General features: G+C 49.2%; 1 protein-coding gene across 4 annotated transcripts in view; it reads left to right on the top strand.

The window, feature by feature from the left end:
- The window catches only part of abcc8 (ATP-binding cassette, sub-family C (CFTR/MRP), member 8), a 26,816-nt gene extending 6,303 nt beyond the window's left edge, over window positions 1–20,513 (top strand). Inside the window, exons 6-40 of one of the 4 annotated variants that reach the window (XM_057052493.1) lie at window positions 250–492; window positions 2,130–2,318; window positions 3,288–3,452; window positions 3,522–3,677; window positions 5,125–5,259; window positions 5,356–5,518; window positions 5,612–5,652; window positions 5,837–5,982; window positions 7,301–7,415; window positions 7,717–7,836; window positions 8,396–8,468; window positions 8,570–8,675; window positions 10,375–10,407; window positions 11,082–11,120; window positions 11,308–11,406; window positions 12,738–12,822; window positions 12,911–12,991; window positions 13,210–13,347; window positions 13,507–13,632; window positions 13,768–13,864; window positions 14,290–14,316; window positions 14,824–15,071; window positions 15,988–16,154; window positions 16,418–16,645; window positions 16,974–17,066; window positions 17,163–17,265; window positions 17,369–17,482; window positions 17,659–17,779; window positions 18,026–18,156; window positions 18,217–18,295; window positions 18,364–18,472; window positions 18,730–18,833; window positions 19,302–19,435; window positions 20,097–20,159; window positions 20,232–20,513. In XM_057052493.1, the coding sequence (XP_056908473.1) occupies window positions 250–492; window positions 2,130–2,318; window positions 3,288–3,452; window positions 3,522–3,677; window positions 5,125–5,259; window positions 5,356–5,518; window positions 5,612–5,652; window positions 5,837–5,982; window positions 7,301–7,415; window positions 7,717–7,836; window positions 8,396–8,468; window positions 8,570–8,675; window positions 10,375–10,407; window positions 11,082–11,120; window positions 11,308–11,406; window positions 12,738–12,822; window positions 12,911–12,991; window positions 13,210–13,347; window positions 13,507–13,632; window positions 13,768–13,864; window positions 14,290–14,316; window positions 14,824–15,071; window positions 15,988–16,154; window positions 16,418–16,645; window positions 16,974–17,066; window positions 17,163–17,265; window positions 17,369–17,482; window positions 17,659–17,779; window positions 18,026–18,156; window positions 18,217–18,295; window positions 18,364–18,472; window positions 18,730–18,833; window positions 19,302–19,435; window positions 20,097–20,159; window positions 20,232–20,369 (4,209 nt within the window). In that variant the 3' untranslated portion in view covers window positions 20,370–20,513. Of the gene's footprint in view, window positions 1–249; window positions 493–2,129; window positions 2,319–3,287; window positions 3,453–3,521; window positions 3,678–5,124; window positions 5,260–5,355; window positions 5,519–5,611; window positions 5,653–5,836; window positions 5,983–7,300; window positions 7,416–7,659; window positions 7,837–8,395; window positions 8,469–8,569; window positions 8,676–10,374; window positions 10,408–11,081; window positions 11,121–11,307; window positions 11,407–12,737; window positions 12,823–12,910; window positions 12,992–13,209; window positions 13,348–13,506; window positions 13,633–13,767; window positions 13,865–14,289; window positions 14,317–14,823; window positions 15,072–15,987; window positions 16,155–16,417; window positions 16,646–16,973; window positions 17,067–17,162; window positions 17,266–17,368; window positions 17,483–17,658; window positions 17,780–18,025; window positions 18,157–18,216; window positions 18,296–18,363; window positions 18,473–18,729; window positions 18,834–19,301; window positions 19,436–20,096; window positions 20,160–20,231 lie in introns of all 4 variants that reach the window. The other 3 variants (XM_057052491.1, XM_057052494.1, XM_057052492.1) reach the window with 3 other exon arrangements.

Raw genomic sequence — 20,513 nt, 5'->3', positions numbered from 1 at the left:
TGTAATTGTGAATCTTTACAGAGCGCCTGAAGATTCTGCACCAGATAACCGACAATTAAATTGTAGAGACAGTTGATCTCTCAGCGGCTGTAATCACTCCTTCTAATAACACCATGTTAGACTGTAGGCTTTGTGTCCCCCCCAAGAATGGAGCAATTATCTTCTCTGGGTTGTGTAGATCACGGCTGGATGAATCGGCTCCACGTGTTTTCACATTCTCTGCTTTTATATGCGTCTGCACCTTCACAGCGCTATGTTTGCTTTGCCAACCCGACCGAGGTGAAGCCCCCCGAGGACCTCCAGGACCTCGGTGTACGTTTCCTGCAGCCATTTGTAAACCTGTTGTCCAAAGCCACCTACTGGTGGATGAATACCTTCATCACCTCGGCTCACAGACGCCCCATCGACCTCAAGGTCATCGGCAAACTGCCCATCGCAATGAGAGCCCGCACCAACTACATGAAGCTGCGTGAGGCGTTCGAGGACCAGAAGGTGAGTCCTCTGAACTCAACAACAAAATTCTTTTAATCCAAACTATTAAAGTCATGGATTATCTGGTAGAAGTGTTTGCGTCACAGGCCTGGAATCATCCGGGAATCACATTTTCTTTCCTGTTTTCATAAAAACTTTGGTTTACTGTATGTCCTGAGATGACTCATCTGCAGCTGATCTAGAGCCAGTAAACTGTCGGACGTCACAGCGAAGGAATAAATTACAAGCAAATATCTAAATAGCGAGCTGCCTTTGAGCAGACATGTACAATCACTCCCCCCGAGTCACAGTTGACAGTGAAGTTTTTCCACTTCGTTCCCTGTAAATAAAGGAAGGACGCAGCAGCTGCCATGCAGCGGGAGGACTGTAATTATCACCTTAAACGGTGGGTTTCTTCATCAGTGCTCTGGCTCTTCTCTCGTCCTGACAGCGCGCAGATTCAGGGAACTGGCATCTGTGCTGGCGCTGGTCCACAGCCTGCAGGGACGTGGCATTGAGAAGCTGCCCCATTTATCTTGTTTCCAAACCTGTGAATCTCATTTGAACAGCAGTTAAAAGATTCAAAATTTGAGTTTAAAGGATGTCCTACTGAAGAAGGTCCCTGCAGTTACACGACTGCTTCCCTTTTGGATATTATTTGTTCCCTCTTTACTCTTTCTCACTTACGCAGCACGTGTCAAAGGTCAGAGGTCGGGCGGAAGGGCCTCCTCATAGGGTCAACGTTTTCCAGTGTTTGGAACTCGAGATCCGTCACGGCTGCGTTTGTTGTGAACGGCATCTCTCTTCCTTCCGGACAGGAGCGGGGGATGAGAGAGGATGAGAGATCCCAGTGGTGGTGGTGATGAGGGAGGGGGGGCATGTTTAGTGGAGAGCCCAGAGGCAGCACGTTGTTTCCATTCTACTGTGAACGAGGCGACATCTCGACCCTTGTGGGGGTGAAAGCACTGCTGCGCATCATGGGAAGCTAGTTCCACGCCGCCTGTGTGAGAATGAAACGTCTCTCCCTGACGACCGTCCACAAGGTGGAAAGAAGCGACGTGTGTTTTGTTTGTGTGACGGGGGGGTGGGGGGTCTGTGTGACACACAATAAACATCTCCATGAGAAGGTTCAACTCCAAAAGAAGCGCGAATGCTGAAAGCGCCGTGATGACGTCTGCTCTCACAGCTCTGACATCTGAGAATGAGTCGTGCACACACGCACACACACACACACACACACACACACACACACACACACACACACACACACACACACACACACATTCGCCTCTGAAGCACACCATCAGAACAATCCACTGTATTAATTCCCAGATTGATTTTTTTTCGGTTGATGTTGGCGTTTACTGGTTTCACTGGTTAATCCTCACGCGGTCCCTGTCCTGGTTTTCCAGCATCATTAAGTATTGAGCTGTGGACCACAGATCCTTCCCATGATGCATCATTTTAACCTGACCTAATTCTCCGCCTTTTCTTGTAGCATCGAGCTAACTGCTTCTGGTTGATATAATATTCGTACTTCCTGTAGCAGCCATTGCTGGAATATTAATGGGAAACTGATAGATGGGGTGTGTGCTGTCAGCCCCAGTTTCATGGCTCCCTGTAGACTGAACTCTTTTGTTTTATATATGTTCCATCAGAGGCCTCAGGCTACGGCACCGCTGGGTCCAAAGATGATCTGGCAGGCCTTGAGGAAGGCGTTCGGCAGGCCGCTCATCCTCAGCATCACATTCCGCTTCCTGGCCGACCTGCTGGGCTTCGCCGGCCCTCTCTGCATCTCCGGCATCGTGCACCACATCAGCAGGGATAACCGCACCATTCAGCCGCCGGTGAGCATGAAACTTTAATTCAGGTCTTCTTTACCACTGCTGGTTTGTGTGAGGGAGAAATATGCTGACACTAAGAGGACAGATGGATTTTAAAAGTCCAATGTGATTGAGGGCATTTTGGCTGGTCCTGACAACCTTTAAGGGCCATTTGAGGGTTAAGACTAATGTTAAAGTTAAGGTTAGGGAATGAGGACAAAAATAACCAACTCAAAGAGGATTCAGAAACAGAAAACAGTCTGGGCAGAGTTTCTGCACCGCTGCCAGAGTTCTGATGAGACATTTATGAGGCCGTCTCCGCTGCACCTGCACAATGGTGCACTAATTTAGTCCTCGTCAAATATTTAGGGGCCTTGCCACTTGGGGTCTCAGTTTCCAGACTGTCATAAATCATCCCGTCATGCTTTCATTTCACCGAGAATATCTCATCCTATAATCTGTTACATCGCCCCAGGAGAGTATTTGGGACATCAAAATTCATTTGAAAATACTCAAGAGACGTTTAGAGTAAATGTCCATAACCTGGACGCAACGGGCGTCATTAGTAACACAAGACGCGATGGTTTGTCAGGTAAACACGGAGAGAAAGCAAAGAGGGAAGATCCATGGGTGAGTGGAGGTGGATTTGGAGGTGGATTCGAGGCTCATTTCTTATTGAAGCGAATTGGAATTAAACTGTCCTCAGAGGAGATGCTGTGTTGACGAGCATCTCTGGTTTCAGCCTCACTCGATCGCCTCCAGTCTGAGTTTCCCAGGCGTCTCTCTGACCTCTGGCACTGGACTGGAAATGATCGACTGGATTGGATGTTTTTTTTTAGTCCCATTAGAAAGAGGTTTAGTTAAAAATGCCTTCCGAGCACAAAGTCAGATCCAGGCGTGCAGCGGTCTGGCTGTGTAACCTTCCTCGTGTCCCTCGGGTTAATAACTGATCGATGCCTCTACCTGTATCTGCCCCCTCTCTGCTGCCTCCAGATGTCTCTGCTGGGGATCTATTTCATTTCCTCCAAAGAGTTTTTGGAGAACGCCTACGTGCTGGCCGTGCTGCTCTTCCTCGCCCTGCTCCTGCAGAGGACCTTCCTCCAGGCCTCCTACTACGTCGCCATCGAAACGGGCATCAACCTGCGCGGGGCCATACAGGCACGGCGACATTCTGGGACCTTTTGAATGTCGTGGACATGGATCTTACCGTGATTACTCTTTTCTCAGACTAAAATCTACAACAAGATCATGCGCCTGAGCACCTCTAACATGTCCATGGGGGAGTTAACGGTGGCTCAGATCTGCAACCTGGTCGCTATAGATACCAACCAGCTCATGTGGTTCTTCTTCCTCTGTCCCAACCTGTGGGCCATGCCAGTACAGGTAGGAAACCCTCACCTTGTTAGCATGTTTCAGTTATATGTAGAACACATGACTGAAATCATAGGCCACAATCTGCAGCTGTTTTTTATTCACCATGGTGAGTTTGTTGTATCTGTGTTCTGTTTTGTAATGTCCCCCCCGTCCTCCTGTGTCGATTTCTCCCTCTATGCTCCTTCTCTTCCCTCACCTTACCTCTGCGTCTTTCACCTTCGAGTGTCTTGTTTGCTTTTCCTTTTCTCTTGGTTGGCTGATTTTTGGATGCGACCTGTTTCTCTTAATGTTTTCTCGTTTGAATCGGGATCCGCTTTGGAGGCTCTGATCCTGACAGAACTCTATAAGTGTATATTTATTGTGAGTAAATCCAGTTTTTGCAATCTGAATCCTGTAAGGTAGATGGCAATATGAGAAAAGGGTCAGACAAAGGAGGTAAAGCTGCAGAAAGAGATAAAAGGCTGAGAAAGCGAGGAATTAAAACAAATCCTCACATACTTAAAAGGCTAGAAACACCCAAGCCCACCCCCACCAAAAAAATCCTATTTTGCAATATTGCAATATATATGGATTCTATTGCCTTAAGGCTCGTCATGTATGTTGAATGGAAATTTGTGTTCTTCACAGTCATAAGAGCTACATCTGAGCATGTCGGCCGTAACACGTTAGCATTAGCACACATTTCTTGTATTGTTCACAAATCATCGAGTCTTTTCCCCTCCGGTTTGGATGGCGTGAAGCTCACTGGGCAGCCATGTCTACACAGAGGTGTGAAAGCAGAGGAAATAGCATCAGGTGTTATGGCTCCTGTGGGAACTCGCTGCAGATGTGAACAGTCGATTTCCAGCCTGTATGAAGGTCATGCTGTAATGCCGTGCTATGAAATGAATTTAGCCCAGCATGCTGGATGATCCATGTTGTTATTTGTGTACCAAAATATCAGAGCAACTCTATTGTGGAAAACACCAACTCAAAATCCAAATGAGAGGCTTCTGAAGGGAGTTTGTGGGTCCACGACTCTCATTTAATCACCACAAACAAATCTTGTAATTATTCAAAACAGAAACGTGTTGCTTGTCAATAAAGCATTACAAGAGAGAACAAACTCTTCCCCTATTACCCATCAGCCATCTGGTCCTCAGTGGGGCAGCTAATCTGACAGATGAAGGGGAAGCTGCTTTACTGTCAAATGTCACATTCATCTCCATCTGGTTGTGGGAGTCCAGGGGGATCTCTGAGTCATGCCCGGACTCAGCGTGGAGCGAGGATGGTGGGAGGCAAAGACGGAAGTTTTTCAGGCTTCTCTCCAATCTGGAGCCTTAGAAACCCACCTGGTATTCTCCTTTAAGCCCACTTATCGTCTCCCCGAGGACGCCGTTTCTCACAATGTGACGAGCTCTGTGAAAATCTGCTACTTTCCTCTCCTTGAGGTGAAGCTGTCCTCTGTGGTTCACAGATAATTGTGGGGGTAATCCTTCTCTACTACCTCTTGGGAATCAGTGCCTTGATCGGCGCCACCGTCATCGCAGTGTTAGCACCCGTGCAATACTTTGTGGCCACCAAGCTGTCCCAGACCCAGAAGAGCACTCTGGTGAGTGCGTTCATCCCACAGCCAATCGGTGAGAAACCCTTTAAACAAACGTGTCCTGAATGAGTCGCTGCCGTGTTGCCCTCTTCCCGCCGGCAGGATTACTCCAGCGAGCGTTTGAAGAAGACCAACGAGCTGCTGAGAGGCATCAAGCTGCTGAAGCTCTATGCCTGGGAGCGCATCTTCTGCGACAGCGTGGAGGAGACCAGGGGCAAAGAGCTGACCAGCCTGCAGGCCTTCGCTCTCTACACCTCCATATCCAGTAAGGCCCCGCTCTCCGTGCGAACACGCACAGGTTGGACTCTTTTTATTTGATGCTATCTTCATGCTCCCCCTGTTTGGCTCCTGGTTTCAGTTTTCATGAACGCAGCGATCCCCATCCTCGCAGTGCTGACAGTGAGTTTTTCCACGTTGATTCACGTGTTATGAATAATTAAATATCCACTGCTTCATCACTGACCTCCTGGCGCGTGAAGGACGCAGCTCTGAAGGTCTAAAGTGTCGGAGGCATGCTAGCAGCTCTCTGACCCCTCATAAATCGCTGGCTGCTGACAGGCCGACGCTTCTCCTCACCTTTCAGACGTTCGTGGTCCACGTTCACATCTCCGAGGACGCCGACCTGTCTCCAGCCGTGGCCTTCGCCTCTCTGTCGCTCTTCCACATCCTGGTCACGCCGCTGTTCCTGCTCTCCAGCGTGGTGCGCTCCACCGTCAAGGCTCTAGTGAGGTGAGGACCAAACACGTTATCAGGGGCAAAGCTGTGAAGCCCAGGATGGGATGTTTCTCCTGAGGTGATCAGAGCAACGAAAAGGTTGTTTCGTTAACAGTCAGCAGGCATAATATTTGTTTATGATTATAAAATTAGACTAATCTGATGATACTCCCATTTTAATTTGCCAGGGCCCTTTTTGTCCTGGGAAACGGCTGCATGCTGGCCTCATTAATCCCAGCCTCTGCAGCAGAATGAGGGTAATGTGAGGACCAACACATGCTTCCTGTATATGCTGGGAGGGCTCCATCTGACTGGACTGGGGGAGCAGTTAGTTGGAAGCTCCCTTGATCTTTTTTTGGGAATCTATTTTTGGGAAGGCAGAGTCTGACACAGTTTGAGCTTCCAGGGAACTGAAGAGGTTTTTATCTCTGCACAGGATTTCAGGGCGCTATCTTAACTGCAGAGTCACAGTCTCTTGATTTTCGCTGCTGAGCCGAGGCTAACGGGACATTTTTAGCACTGATGTGAGTGTGGATGTTTGCTCTGGCTGAGCATCATCGTTCTGCATCCTGAATGTCTTCATCAATTAGACGCGCGCATAAGTCACTGGGTAAATGAGAGGAAATTAGCAGTGGTGGAGGGGGAGTATAGCTCTGTTATGTAACAGATTTAGTGGGTTTGTTCTCAACAGAAGATACCTGGTTTAATGACCTGGAGGCAACAGCAGCAACACCAAGATCACTGATGAGGGTCCTCTCTCCTCCTGCCTATCTCCTCCTTCCTCTCTCATCCTTCCTCTCTCCTCCTTCCTCTCTCATCCCTTTTCTCTCCTCTTTCCTCTCTCCTCCTACTATCTCCTCCTTCCTATCTCCTCCTGCCTATCTCCTCCTTCCTATCTCCTCCTACCTATCTCCTCCTCCTATCTCCTCCTACCTATCTCCTCCTACTATCTCCTCCTTCCTCTCTCCTCCTACCTATCTCCTCCTTCCTCTCTCCTCCTGCCTATCTCCTCCTTCCTATCTCCCCCTTCCTATCTCCTCCTACCTATCTCCTCCTACCTATCTCCTCCTTCCTCTCTCCTCCTACCTATCTCCTCCTACCTATCTCCTCCTTCCTCTCTCCTCCTTCCTCTCTCCTCCTACCTATCTTCTCCTTCCTATCTCCTCCTTCCTCTCTCCTCCTACTTATCCCCTCCTACCTATCTTCTCCTTCCTCTCTCCTCCTTCCTCTCTCTCCTCCTACCTCTCTCCTCCTTCTCTCTCCTCCTACCTATCTCTCCTTCCTCTCTCCTCCTCCTCTCTCTCCTCCTTCCTCCCTCCTGTTTCCTCCACAGCGTTCAGAAGCTCAGTGAGTTCTTCTCCAGTGATGAGATTGGAGAGGAGCTGGAGCCCAGAGCCACACTGACCTCTGGCTCCAGCAACCACAACCAAAATAGATACCAGGCTCTGGTGAGCTTACACACACACACACACACACACACACACACACACACACACACACACACAACACACACACACACACACACACACTCAGAGGAATTAGTTTTTTCCTCTCAGTGTCTCTTCTGTCTCCCTGCCGATGTTGTTTTCACTCTGCTGTGACTGTGATTTTCTTGTCTCCACCGTACCGACTGTTTAAACCCTCTCCCACCCTTCTGCCCCTCATGCCTGATGTTGTACTGTCGCCCTCCAGTCATCCTCTAAGCCTTTCCTGTCATCCGCCTTGTACTCTTTGTCCCGCCACCTCCAGCCCCTGAAAGTGGTGAACAGGAAGCGCCCCCCGAGGGATGACTGGAACAACTACAGCTCTCGGGCGGAGCGCGACGGGGACGGCCCCTCTCAGGAGGCTTACCAAGATGTCTGCATCAAGGTGAAAACATGAAATTCACGATATCGGTATGTTTATGGAGCAGGAGCAGAACCAGGCGAGGGTCAGATTATAGTTTGGCTCTTACCCAAAGTGACCAAGGCGACGTTTCTGTGCTCTCGCCAATCAGCATAAATGGAATCGATGTGGCGATGTTTTATTTATGCGGAGGTGGAGGCAGAATTTATGCTGTGTAAACTCATATTTGCAGCCACCCTCACATAATTAATCAGCTGGGAAATGAGCCGATAATAACGAGCTGCATAAATTATACTGCAGGCCAGTTGAGGACGTTAAATATAATTATTGTTTTAGGAGTTTGTGGCATCTGTCTCCTCTGCCCCCTAATGGATGGCTGCAGTAATACAACTACCTTCTCAGTTTTAGGCATCACAGGTGCCAAACTGGGCAAGACAAATGACCTAATTTCCAGAAAATGAAATGTAATCATTAAATAATAATGGTGCATCAATAGATGGAGTTCTTCATCCTAAATCTAGTTCTGGTCATCTTGACTACTCACGGATTCACAGTTGAGTCTCGCCTCCTCTGCTGTCCTCAGATCAGCAGCGGTTATTTCACCTGGACTGATGGGACGCCAACACTTTCAAATGTGGACATTAAAATTCCCTTTGGTGAGCATTCAGGGGGAGAAGGGTGGGTTCCACGGTGCTGGAGCCAGAAGTTTTCCTGCTCTCACCCGGCTCTTTTCTGTGTCTCTCTTTGTGTCTCTCAGGTAAACTGACAATGATTGTTGGTCAGGTGGGTTCTGGAAAATCCTCTCTGTTACTGGCGGCACTGGGAGAGATGCAGAGAATATCAGGGACGGTCACCTGGAACAGGTCAGCGCCCAGAGTGATCTTTTCTTGAACTAACGTCGGGGTTGTTAGCGTCTAAAATGAAAAAAAAAACAACTCCCAAAAAGAGGTTTTTCAGCCTGTTTACGTTTGTATTGAGGTTGAGTTTCTGTTAAAGATGTATTCAAAGCAAGGAAAATTGTGCCCTTGTATAAGGGGAATCCAGTGCAGAGGTCAAAGGTTAATCTGAAGGCAAATTCTTCACTCAGAGGGATCTGATTTACCTCTAAAAGCATCACCTTAATGAGCTCTTCCAGTGATATTTGTTAGTTATATTGCAGTGACAAATTATACCACCATGACATTTTGATGTAATTAACCCCCCCACGTGCACACGCACGCGCACACACACACAAAGAGGGTTCCTAATTCTGCCTGGTGCCAGCGCCCTAGTCGGATCCTGTCCTATATTAGGACGGATCGTCGTTGGACTCTTATCACGTGTCCTGGGGTGAGACGTCCATACTGAGGATGCCACTCAGCGTGTTTCCACCATGTTGGTGACAGAATCAGAGCAATTTGGATTTACGCGCAAATTAAAGTGTGCGAGCAGGATTAACGAATAACAGTATGGATGTTCCGTGAAGGTGACCGTGAAGGTGATGGATCGGTGGTGATTCGTCAAATCTGGATATGAATTATTCTATTAAAGTGGACATGAGATCAACAAAGATGGGGGCTTAATGAATGGTGGGAAGATTACATCAAAATGTGTTCCACAAACATAACCATCCCCCCCCCCACCGATTCTAAATATAACCCGGATGACCTCAGTCGGGTATCGTGTGAATGTGAGTCACAATCTCAAACCTGAACACTGTAACAGATTGAGGTGTGTTGGACCTGTTGTCCAATAGGAAGCCACCACATGTTGCTATCACAACCTTCAGGACGCCTGACACCACCTTTAATTGCAGCTGTTTTGGGTATTTCATCCATGTCCCTCGCGACCTCCTGGCTTCTCCTCCAACTCTTTGGGTGACTCAAAGTGTCGACTGGAGGGGAAATAACCCTCAGCTGTTCAATCAGAGACAAATGCAGCGAGTCATCAGCTCCGGCGTGATTAGCGTGTTTGCGATGACGGCTGAAGGAGGGGGGGTGGCGATTTGTGGCCTGTGAAGTGCCGATTGGGTTGATGGGGATTTTCTCCTTGTGCTGAATTTTAATGGCTGTTAGAGGCCTGCTGCATTTAAAAGAATACCGGACCATTTTTCCTGCTGCAGTGCTCACATGGCGTTGCACAGATTACGTTAGCATGCTAGCGCAGGGCCAGACTTGCTCCACATTTTAAAAACCCTTTTTTCAGACTGCGCTCTACTAACAAAGGTTAACTGTGGTTTAATCCCAAGCCCAGTTATTAAAGCTGCTAACACAGGTCACTGACTCCCAGGCTCTGCTTTTACATAGTCACTTACAGCGGCGTTTATAGGTGTGTTTGAGATGTCAAAGCTGCTCAGATGTCAGTCACACGTTCAGGTCCAGCAGCTGTGCGCTCATCTGCGATGACATTTGAAAACCGTTGACGCTAAAAGGTGGAACTCAGCTGTCACGCAGAGGCCTAGCTAAAAATACCAGACATCGCAGGGCTGCGTTCACCCCTCCAGACAGCCAATCAGACGTTCAACCCTTCGCCGTTCAGTTTCTGTCAAATCTATTTAATGTTGTTTTCATCTGTTTTCTGCAGCCTAAAAAATCTGGAGTCGGATGGAGAAGAGAGGCAAGTAACTCTAAAATCACCACTAAACCGTCACCTAGACCTCCGCGTTGAGGAATGTTGAGGAGGCGATGGGTTGGGTCAGAGGTCAAAGGACACAATCACTTAGAAGGAGTAAAAATGAAACCTGAACCCTTTAAAGGACAAAGAGGACACCTCACAGGCAAATTCTGCTGGTTTTGAACACAGGAGTTTCATAATCGTTAGATCCATCTGTCCCCGATTGTTGACTGAAACGGTGAAACTTTGTGCTATGACACGGTGGAGAACATAATATTCACCGACATCTGCAGAACCAGTTTAGTTTGAGGATCTGCTGGAAATATTGAATGAATATAGTGAAGAAAAAAGAAGGAAAACACATCAGTTTGTGTTAGATTTGTAAAACAACTCCCTGTTTTTTTTTGCTGTCATCGACTAATGTGGCACGATGTCATAGAGAGAGACGCGTGCACGAGGAGCAGCAACATTCTAATCTGAGCACAACGATTCAGACCCCCCCAGAATTTGGGCTGGTTTCCATGTCAGCAAATGACAGGAAGCAAAACAGGGAAGGGGGGCTGTGCACGGTATTTATGGGAAGGCTAAGATCACGTCTTATGATAGATGGTCACAAGTGTGTGTGTGTGTGTGTGTGTGTGTGTGTGTGTAATCTGTGTGTGATGTTTCTTTTGCAGCCCTACAGACAGAGAAGCAGCAGGTGATGGAGACATCAGGTGAGCTTTGACAACAGTGGGTGGTCTCCATGGAAACATGGGGAGGCGGGGGTGCGCGCTGGTCTATTGTGACAGCAGAGCAGTTTTTGTCCTTTGTGTTTGTGTCCTGACAGCAACAACAATAAATACGACACAAATTAACATTTGGATGCCCCCTTTTTTTAACGCTTCTGCCATTTGCCAACAGGCAGAGAAGCGCCGTGGCCTACGCTTCCCAGAAGCCCTGGCTGCTGAACGCCACGGTGGAGGAGAACATCACCTTTGAGCTGCCCATGATCAAACCAAGGTCAGAGCTGAAGATGACAAGAAAGCAGAGAACAATTAAGCAGAAATAAATCTCCATGTGCTACTAGAACCACAGCTGAGGAGGGGGGCTGCACCAGCTGACCTCCTTCCCTCCTCGCTCTTTTGGCTGCTTCAGGCCGTTCTCCTGACATTCCTAGTCCTTAATTACAACACAGAAATCGATGCGATTCCAGATTGAGCTGTTGAGCCTAAATAGAGGTAATCTTGGTTGTGCTTTCTGGGGGTGACTCCGATAAATCAGCGTCAACATTCTGTTAATCTTGCAGCTCAGACGTTGGGAACTGAGCAAAGTTTTATCTTTACGCTGGTTTTATTATCATGACGGAGGCTTTATCTCTGGGTCTAATGGATGTTTATTTAATGGACAGATGTAGTTTGTTGCTGTGGAGGCGTTCTGTTAAAAGCAAGCCAGCCGCTCCTGCTGCCGTTTCTGTCTTTTCCCTCCGTCTCTCTCGCTTCCTCTTGTTTGGTTTTCGGGTGAGAGCAGATCAGCTAATGCACGTTAACCAGTTCAAAGGTTAAAGCTCAACCAACATATTAATTACAGCCCATCACCTAAAAGCTCTGTATACACACTGAACTAAAACCAGTGCTAAAACATTAGCATGTTAGCAGTATCATGTGATAGCGTGCTAGCTTTAGAATGGAACGGCGCAGTGAAACCTCACAGAGTTGCTAGCCTGAACGCTGTGTCCTTCTTCATATTAACTTCAAAATAATCTGTTCCTTCCTTCTTGATCCTGTGACGTGTTAGCTGTTTATAAAAAATGTTAAAAATACAGCAAGCTGACAGATCTGCTGCCAGCTGCAGCTCTATAGCGAGGAGGGATGTGCTGCGAGACAACGAGCCGCGGTTCATTTGTCACTTTAAATGAACCGGGGATGTTCATTTATACCTGAGATGCAAGAGCAGAACAGATGTACTGGTGGCACAGCATAGCCTCCACCTCTCTGGGAGATAAAGTCTGCCAGTTACACCATTTTTCTTACCTTGTTGCGGTCATTTCATCACCACCTGAACACCCCTGCAAGCCTTTAATCGTGTGAGCATGTTTGATTTCATTTTCTTTTAAATGAACAACATGTTCTTCGTGCAAGCCTGAACATTGATGAATAGAGACAAACCTTCAGGGAACCATCTTTCATATTAATTACCCTCTGTGCTGGTGTTGCGGAGCTTTTATTCATGTGATATTCAGTGTTGACAACTGTCCCAGTGTTGGAAACAATCAGCCTGTAGCTTCCTGCTGGCTAACATTAGCAGCTGCTCTCCATCCCCAGCTGGATTCTGTTTCTGTTTTTGTCCCACAGATACAAAGCTGTGATTGAAGCCTGCTCCCTCCAGCCCGACATCGACATCCTTCCACAGGGAGACCAGACAGAGATCGGCGAGCGGGTCGGCAATGCAGCTAAAATGATTTTTTTTGAGACAAGAGGTGCTGTGTTCACATTTACAACGATTTAAATCTCCTTTTTTAATGCAGGGCATCAACCTGTCAGGTGGGCAGAAACAGCGAATCAGCGTAGCCCGAGCCCTGTATCACCAGACCAACATGGTGTTTCTTGTGAGTGCATGGTACACACACTCACACACACGCAGGCATCCATGAAAAAGCCAAATACTCACAGTTCATTAACCAATTAAGTCCAAACAACCTCCCCTAATTACACCAATACAGCAAAATCACCCGTCAGTCAAGAAGATATTTATTACAACTGATATAGTCACCTGGTGTGTGTGACTATTTAAGTCCTGATTCACCAGTTGCATGTATTTGTGCAGGATGACCCATTTTCTGCCTTGGACATCCATCTGAGCGATCACCTGATGCAGGACGGAATCCTAAAACTGCTGAGGGAGGAGAAGAGGACGGTGGTGTTGGTCACGCACAAACTGCAGTACCTACCCCATGCTGACTGGGTAAGACCTGTGTGTGTGTGTGTGTGTGTGTGTGTGTGTGTGTTATTCTACAAACTGCATGATGAGGTCCAGCAAAGCGCAGTTCACCATCAAAGTGGACAGCTAGGGTGGACATCACACCTTCAAACACTGCGCTACGTTGCATTTGTGTGTCCGTAGATCATTGCGATGAAAGATGGCACCATCCAGACTGAGGGGACCCTGAAGGACATCCAGAACTCTGAGCCTGAACTCTTTGAGCAGTGGAAAACTCTGATGCACCGGCAGGACCAGGAGTTTGAAAAGGTGATTAGCGTTAGCAGGCACGGCGACGCTTCCACGCGCCCGTGAATACAAATGAAAGCCCCTGCAGAGCTGCTTGACCTCATCACCCTGAGGTTTAAGATCCGTTATTGTGGCTCACCTCTGTGCCTCCTGCAGGAGACGGTGGCTGCGAGCATGACGAATCTGGAGAGGAAAAACCTGCGGAGGGCCATGTACTCGAGAGAGGCCGTCAGGACTGAAGAGGACGAGGAAGGTGAGAGCGAACGGGAGAAAACAACGCGATTAGGAGCGGCTGAGTGTTCAGGGCTAATAAGACGGCAGCTCATTTCCCTTCAAAGTGTATTTCCTGAACGCCACCAACAGTTAATGAAACATGTGTTTAACTATGTAATTAATTGCCAGTGATTTACTCAGATTTAGCACAGAATCGTCTCGATCGCATGTGCGTTGGTGCTAACATAAACTAGCAGGTCGGGGTGACGAGGCCCAACCGCCTGCAGCCACGATGACATCAGCTTCTCTCCTGTTGCGTCCTGCTGCAGCTAGACGATGAATCGGATCGCTGTGGGTGTGTGTGCAGATGTTTGTGCATAATGTGCAGTGGCACTCTCTGTGTTCTGTGTCTCCCGTGCGCTGGTGACACCCCTGTGTGGACGGGTGCGATGGCTCCAACGCCAGGTGCTGCCGCCATGTTCGACCAAGCAGGTGTGCTCAGAAAGCAACGCAAAAAAGAGACAAAACACCTAATGTGGCGTGTAGCATCGTGCCAGTGCTAGAACGCTGCGGCTGCGTGAGCTTCTCCCGCCATCTTTTGATGTCATCATCCATCCCAGCAACATGTGTCGCTCCTGCTCCTCAAACCCGGCACATGCTAGCATGAGTAGACAATCGGCAGTAGTGTCTTCACCCCCGTCAGCCATTCTTTCCTTTCCTCTCCTGCTTCCCGTCTGACTTCCTGAAGGCGGGGGGGAGCTTGGGGGAGGTGAACTTCCAGCCTCTGTGAGTGCGTCATGGCTCGCAGAGCAACACACCATCCATGGGAATGAGCACCTGTCTGAGGCGGAGGGACGTGAGGTGTTTCTCTGCTTTGACTCCACTGGTTACAGAGGAGAATAAAAAGCCGCAGAGTTACAGCAGAGAAGGAGGCAAAAAGAAATCGAAAGCACTCGGCCCGGCTCAGGTGGCTAAACCTGTCTCTGTTTTCTGCCCCAGAGGAGTCAGTGGAGAGCGAAGACGACGACAACCTGTCCCAGGTGATGCGCCAGCGCGCCACCATCCCCTGGCACTCCTGCGGCACCTACCTGTCCTCCGCCGGGCTCGTCCTGCTCACCCTGCTGCTGCTGTCGCAGCTGCTCAAACACACCCTCATGGTCGCCATCGACTACTGGCTGGCCCACTGGACATCACACGTCATCGCCGCCAAGACCGAAGCCACGGCTCGGAACTGCACGGTGGTTCAGGTAGCTCCACCACATCAGCAGGACGGTCAAATAATCTTAACTTTGATGTTGCGTCACGCTAGAGTGATGTTGTGTAACGCCTCGCTTGAGTGGCGGCTGAGCGGAACGCAGGCCGTTCCAGCTCCAGATGGTGCGTTCACTGACGTGCCCCGAAGCCACCAATCTGTGGTTACGTAAAACCCGGAGGGCGTTTTCGAGTGCGCGATGGATTTGGGTGAGAATCGGCGCTCAGGATGGAGGAGGAACCGCAGAGAGAACGCGAGGCTTCAAACAGCTTCGCTCGCAGCTGCTGTTCGCTGCTTCTCACATTAAAGCTCTAATTCTATATTAACAATAAGGATGTTGTATTGTGGGGGTCCTTGTTTCACCGTTTAGTGTTACACACAGTTATGCAGAGGCAGGAACCCTGCAGTTGTCTCTCTGTGTCTCTCTCTCTCTCTCACACACACACACACACACACACACACAACACACACACACACACACACCACACACACACACACACACACACACACACACGCTCAGAGCAAATGTGCAGTTAAGTGCAGATAGCTTGTCGCTTGACTGGCGTTGACACAGTGTTTGGCCGAGCTTCAGCGAGTATTTGCCGAGTTTATCTAATCCCTCTACTGGCCTCTGATCCGCACCAGGACTCAGAGGTTCCGGGCGGCTGCAGCAGCTCCCTTTTCCTCAGGGGAATTAATTATATTGTGCACTTAGAGACAATTAAGCCCTTTAATATTTCATAATGTGCCTGTTTGCTGATATTAGGGCAAATTACCAGTTATTCTGGGGACGTGAGCTTGGTATTTCATTTGAAACTGGACATTTTTGCTGTAGGTAAATGTTACTGACATTATTAGAGCTTAAGTTAAATCCAGTTTTTATGAGTTGACCGACGCCTGTTTGGCTGCAGGACTGCGGCTTCAGTCACGTCTGGTACCTGTCGGTGTTCAGCGTGCTCTGCTGCCTCGGCATCATCTTGTGCCTGGCCACCTCCGTAGCTGTGGAGTGGACCGGCCTGGAAGTGGCCAAACAGCTCCACCAGAACCTGCTCAACAAGATCATCCTGGCCCCCATGAGGTATAAGGCCAGCACATGTGTGTGTGTGTGTGTGTGTGTGTAATGACATGTGAAAACGGAGCCAGCTGTGTCGCTCTGATAGCGTGTGCTCAAACAGATCATTTAAAAGAGAAAACACTCTTAAAGGTGCTCTTACCCGCCCCATTACTCAGAGCTCCATCTGCTGCCCTTCACACCGACCAGGGAGACGCCACATTTGCCTCTGTGGCGCTGACATGTTTGGTGTAACTCACTCTCCTTTGATGTCTCGCCCCCACCTCCAGGCTGTTTGAGACCACTCCCCTCGGAAGCATCCTCAACAGGTTCTCCGCAGACGTCAACACCATCGACCAGCACATCCCCACCACCCTGGAGTGTCTCGCCCGCTCCACCCTGCTGTGCGTTTCCGCCCTGGGGGTCATCAGCTACGTGACCCCTGTCTTCCTTATTGCCCTGTTGCCCCTGACCATCGCCTGCTACTTCATTCAGAAATACTTCCGGGTGGCCTCCAGGTGAGCGAGAGGTCGGGGGGATGCGGGGGGGGGGGCTGCGAGCGTGACCTCTGTGGATATTAGTAAATGGATCCTTCCCAATCACGCCTCCTTAAACAGATAAACCTTCTCAGGTGATGCTAAGCTTATGCTAACTGCTACTGCTGGTAACATAGGCCTTGTAGCTTCTCGGTGCCATCGCATGTCTTTCCCACCACGGTCCCGTCTCTAATCACCTCTGTCTTGATTTGGTCCCCCAGACTCTCAGTTCTTTTTCATTTGAAAAGCCTCCTTTTGTTCCAGCCTTTAGTGTGACACAATCAAACTGATTTTGGGGGTCTTCTGTCAGGGATCTGCAGCAGCTGGAAGACAGCACCCAGCTCCCGTTACTCTCCCACTTCTCTGAGACGTTGGAGGGTCTCACCACCATAAGAGCCCTCAGGTACAACAACAGTAACGCAGCTCCAGGGTGGAGCCTTGAAGCCCGTCGTGGTCCAAAGGTGGATGTGAATGACTGTTGTTATCTGTCGCCCCGCAGGTACGAGCCCAGGTTCAGGCAGCGGCTGCTGCAGTTCACCGACGCCAACAACATCGCGTCCCTCTTCCTCACAGCCGCCAACCGCTGGCTGGAGGTCCGCATGGTAACGATGCATCTGCAGCCAGGCGGCGTCGGCCGCGCTCCTCTGCCCCATGTTCCGGCCTGGCCGTGCAACTCCTCTGATCTGGTTTTCCGTCTGTCTGCAGGAGTACGTGGGGGCGTGCGTGGTGATGGTGGCAGCCGTGGCCTCCATCACCAACTCGCTCTACAACCAGCTCTCCACGGGGCTGGTGGGGCTGGGCCTGACCTATGCTCTCATGGTGAGCGCTGCTGATTGTGACCAGCGTCCAGAATTATTTACGTTCTATGAAATCCGATACGGTCGAGATCAACCCTTCCCCTGCGATCGATAATTTATGTATGGAAGGACTCGCGCCGCTGACGTGTCACGGGTTCCCGCTGTGGTATTTACCGACTCTCCTTCTTGTCCTATCAGGTGTCCAATTACATGAACTGGATGGTGCGGAACCTGGCAGACATGGAGGTTCAGCTCGCCTCCGTCAAGAGGATTAACAGCCTGCTCAAAACAGAACCAGAGAACTATGAGGGGCTGCTCAGTGAGTGCGACTAATGTAGCGCAATTCAACGGGAAGGGGGGGGGGGGGGTTGTTGACCAGCCATGATACTGGTATAAAAGAAGCCCTGTGGCTGTCTTGTTGTCGTGGTTACATCATAGAACCAGAAATCTTTGAGGAGAAATTTTGAAGCTTTTGAAGTATGTGTTGCTTTACAACAGCCTTCCACCAGGGGGCGATCAAAATGCTGACCTCTGTAGATGAATCGTCTCTTTCTGGGTGTCTCAGCTGTGTCTCAGGTCCCCGACGGTTGGCCCCAACACGGTGAGATCAAGATCCAGAACCTGAGCGTCCGATACGATGCCACGCTGAAGCCCGTGCTCAAAAATGTCAACGCGCACATCAGTCCTGGGCAGAAGGTAACCGATCTGGGATGGATCTGGCGTGAGTGCAGGTGATTCAGACGTGTTTGTTGACAGGTGGGAATCTGCGGCAGGACGGGCAGTGGCAAATCCTCTTTCTCCTTGGCCTTCTTCCGCATGGTGGACATGTTTGAGGGTAAAACATCAGGACCTCTGTCTGTGCTAAATCCTTTCGGCTCTCTAAAACACTGTTTTCCTTCACAGGGAGGATCGTCATTGACGAAATCGACATCGCCAAGCTGCCCCTGCAGACCCTCAGATCCCGCTTGTCTATCATCCTCCAAGACCCCATCCTGTTCAGCGGCACCATCCGGTACTGAGCTCCCACCTACTCAGAGACCCTCAGTAGAACCAGAACTGAGATAACAGAAACATTTCCAGTGGCAAGACTAGTTGGCACAATTCCGAGTCTAATCTGAAGCAGGAGCAGAACTCAGGGTGTGCAGATAAAGACTGCACTGAAAACTTCACACGTTTATTTTTAGGCTTCGCCCCGACTGCCTGGAAAAATCTTTGTCTTGTTGAGAAGAGCAGAGGAGATGCTGACGTGTGTTGGTGTGTGTGTTACAGGTTCAACCTGGACCCAGAAATGAAGGCTACAGATGAGATGCTCTGGGAGGCTCTGGACATCGCTCAGCTTAAACCTGTAGTTAAATCCCTTCCAGGAGGCCTAGGTGATTACATGTGTTCACATGCAATCTTGTCTGTGCTACAAAGTGAGGACCGGACCACACGGTCTGCTCTGCAGGGTCTAAACCTTAAGCAAATAATTATGGAAGGATTTAGTTGGAGATAGGAGAGAACCCAGGAGAGTATAAATTAACTTTTTTGGAATGATTTAAGACAAGCATCGGTTAATCTTGCAATTTTAAAACAAAATTTGGAGAAAATTGCAGCGCTAGCAGCTACTTCACACCTGCGCTGTGAGTTTTGGTAGATGCAGTTATGAGAGGCTCTAATTTATTCCCTGAAAGCAACCGAACGTAAGATCTGCGGAGCTCTTCAGATGAAGTCAAGCATGTGATTCAGGAATTAGCTACACAAGCTTCACATGCACTGAAGGAGCTCCGGAGCAATCGATACATTATGCCTGTATATAATAGTGAAAACACTCTTTGTGTGTGTATTTGTTTTTTTGGCAGATGCCACAGTAACAGAGGGCGGCGAGAACTTCAGCCAGGGTCAGAGACAGTTGTTTTGTCTGGCCAGAGCCTTTGTGAGGAAGAGCAGCATCCTTATCATGGACGAGGCCACAGCTTCAATAGACATGGCAACGGTGTGTGTGTGCGCGCGCGTGTGTGTGTGTGTGCGTGTGTGTGCGAGGGAGAGATGTCAGATGGAAGCATTTAAAGGAAATTGCTATCAGAAAGAAAAGGTAAAGGACATTAGAGTCAGTACAAATGGAAATGACAAGAGGTTTTTAAGGTGAAGCGACATCTCATCCGTCGGCATGGAAACTGTAAGTAAAATGGCCTCTGATATATGAGGATTCACACACACTTACGGTTGTAAAGGTCTGCTCCGTCAGCACGGGAGCACAGAGGCAATAACCGGGTGGACTTACCCCTCTTGGGAAGAAAAGGAAGTTTTGATCGGATGGTTTCCAGCCAAACATGATACTCGATATCTGGGATGCTCCATGTGTAGTGGACCTCCACCACTGCCTGATGATGTAAGCGAGGATAGAAAGAGGAGTGCAGGCCGAGTTGTGCATGAGGCAGCCTGAGGGGAAACAGCAAATGGTTCCTTCTTTCTGAAGAACCTAAAATCAGCCACAAAGAGCCTTGACTTCCTGCTCCTCTTTGTGCCGCGCTTGGCTCCCCTTGAGGGAACGCGCTTCATTCCATCAAGCGAAGTGACAAAGTAGGAGGTCAAGCAGTGTTTCATTCTTGTCTGGACTCTTAGACCTTGATGTTGGTAATAATCTGCCCTGACAGGAGAGCATCCTGCAGAAGGTGGTGATGACGGCCTTCGCAGACCGAACCGTGGTCACTATAGCAGTGAGTAAGGTGGCGCCGCCATGCCTGCACCCCCACCGCCGCCTCCCTCTGACGGTTCTCTCCCTCCCGCAGCACCGCGTCCACACCATCCTGAATGCCGACCTGGTGATTGTGATGAAGCGCGGGATCATCCTGGAGCACGACCGGCCCGAGGCCCTGCTGGACAAGGAGGACAGCGTCTTCACCTCCTTCGTGCGAGCAGACAAGTAGCACAAGACGTCATCAAAGGAAGACATTTCAAAGTGCAATTGTCCGACGGAATATACAAGTATTCGGTTTATTTTGTATTCATGTTGTATTATATTTGTACATTAAAGTTAAACTCTTTGTTAATAAAACATAATTTATCACTGA

The sequence above is a fragment of the Takifugu flavidus genome, chromosome 13 (assembly GCF_003711565.1).
Source record: "Takifugu flavidus isolate HTHZ2018 chromosome 13, ASM371156v2, whole genome shotgun sequence".
NCBI lineage: Eukaryota > Metazoa > Chordata > Actinopteri > Tetraodontiformes > Tetraodontidae > Takifugu > Takifugu flavidus.
Note: the sequence above shows the minus strand (reverse complement) of the source record. Positions and strands in the feature narration are given on the sequence as shown.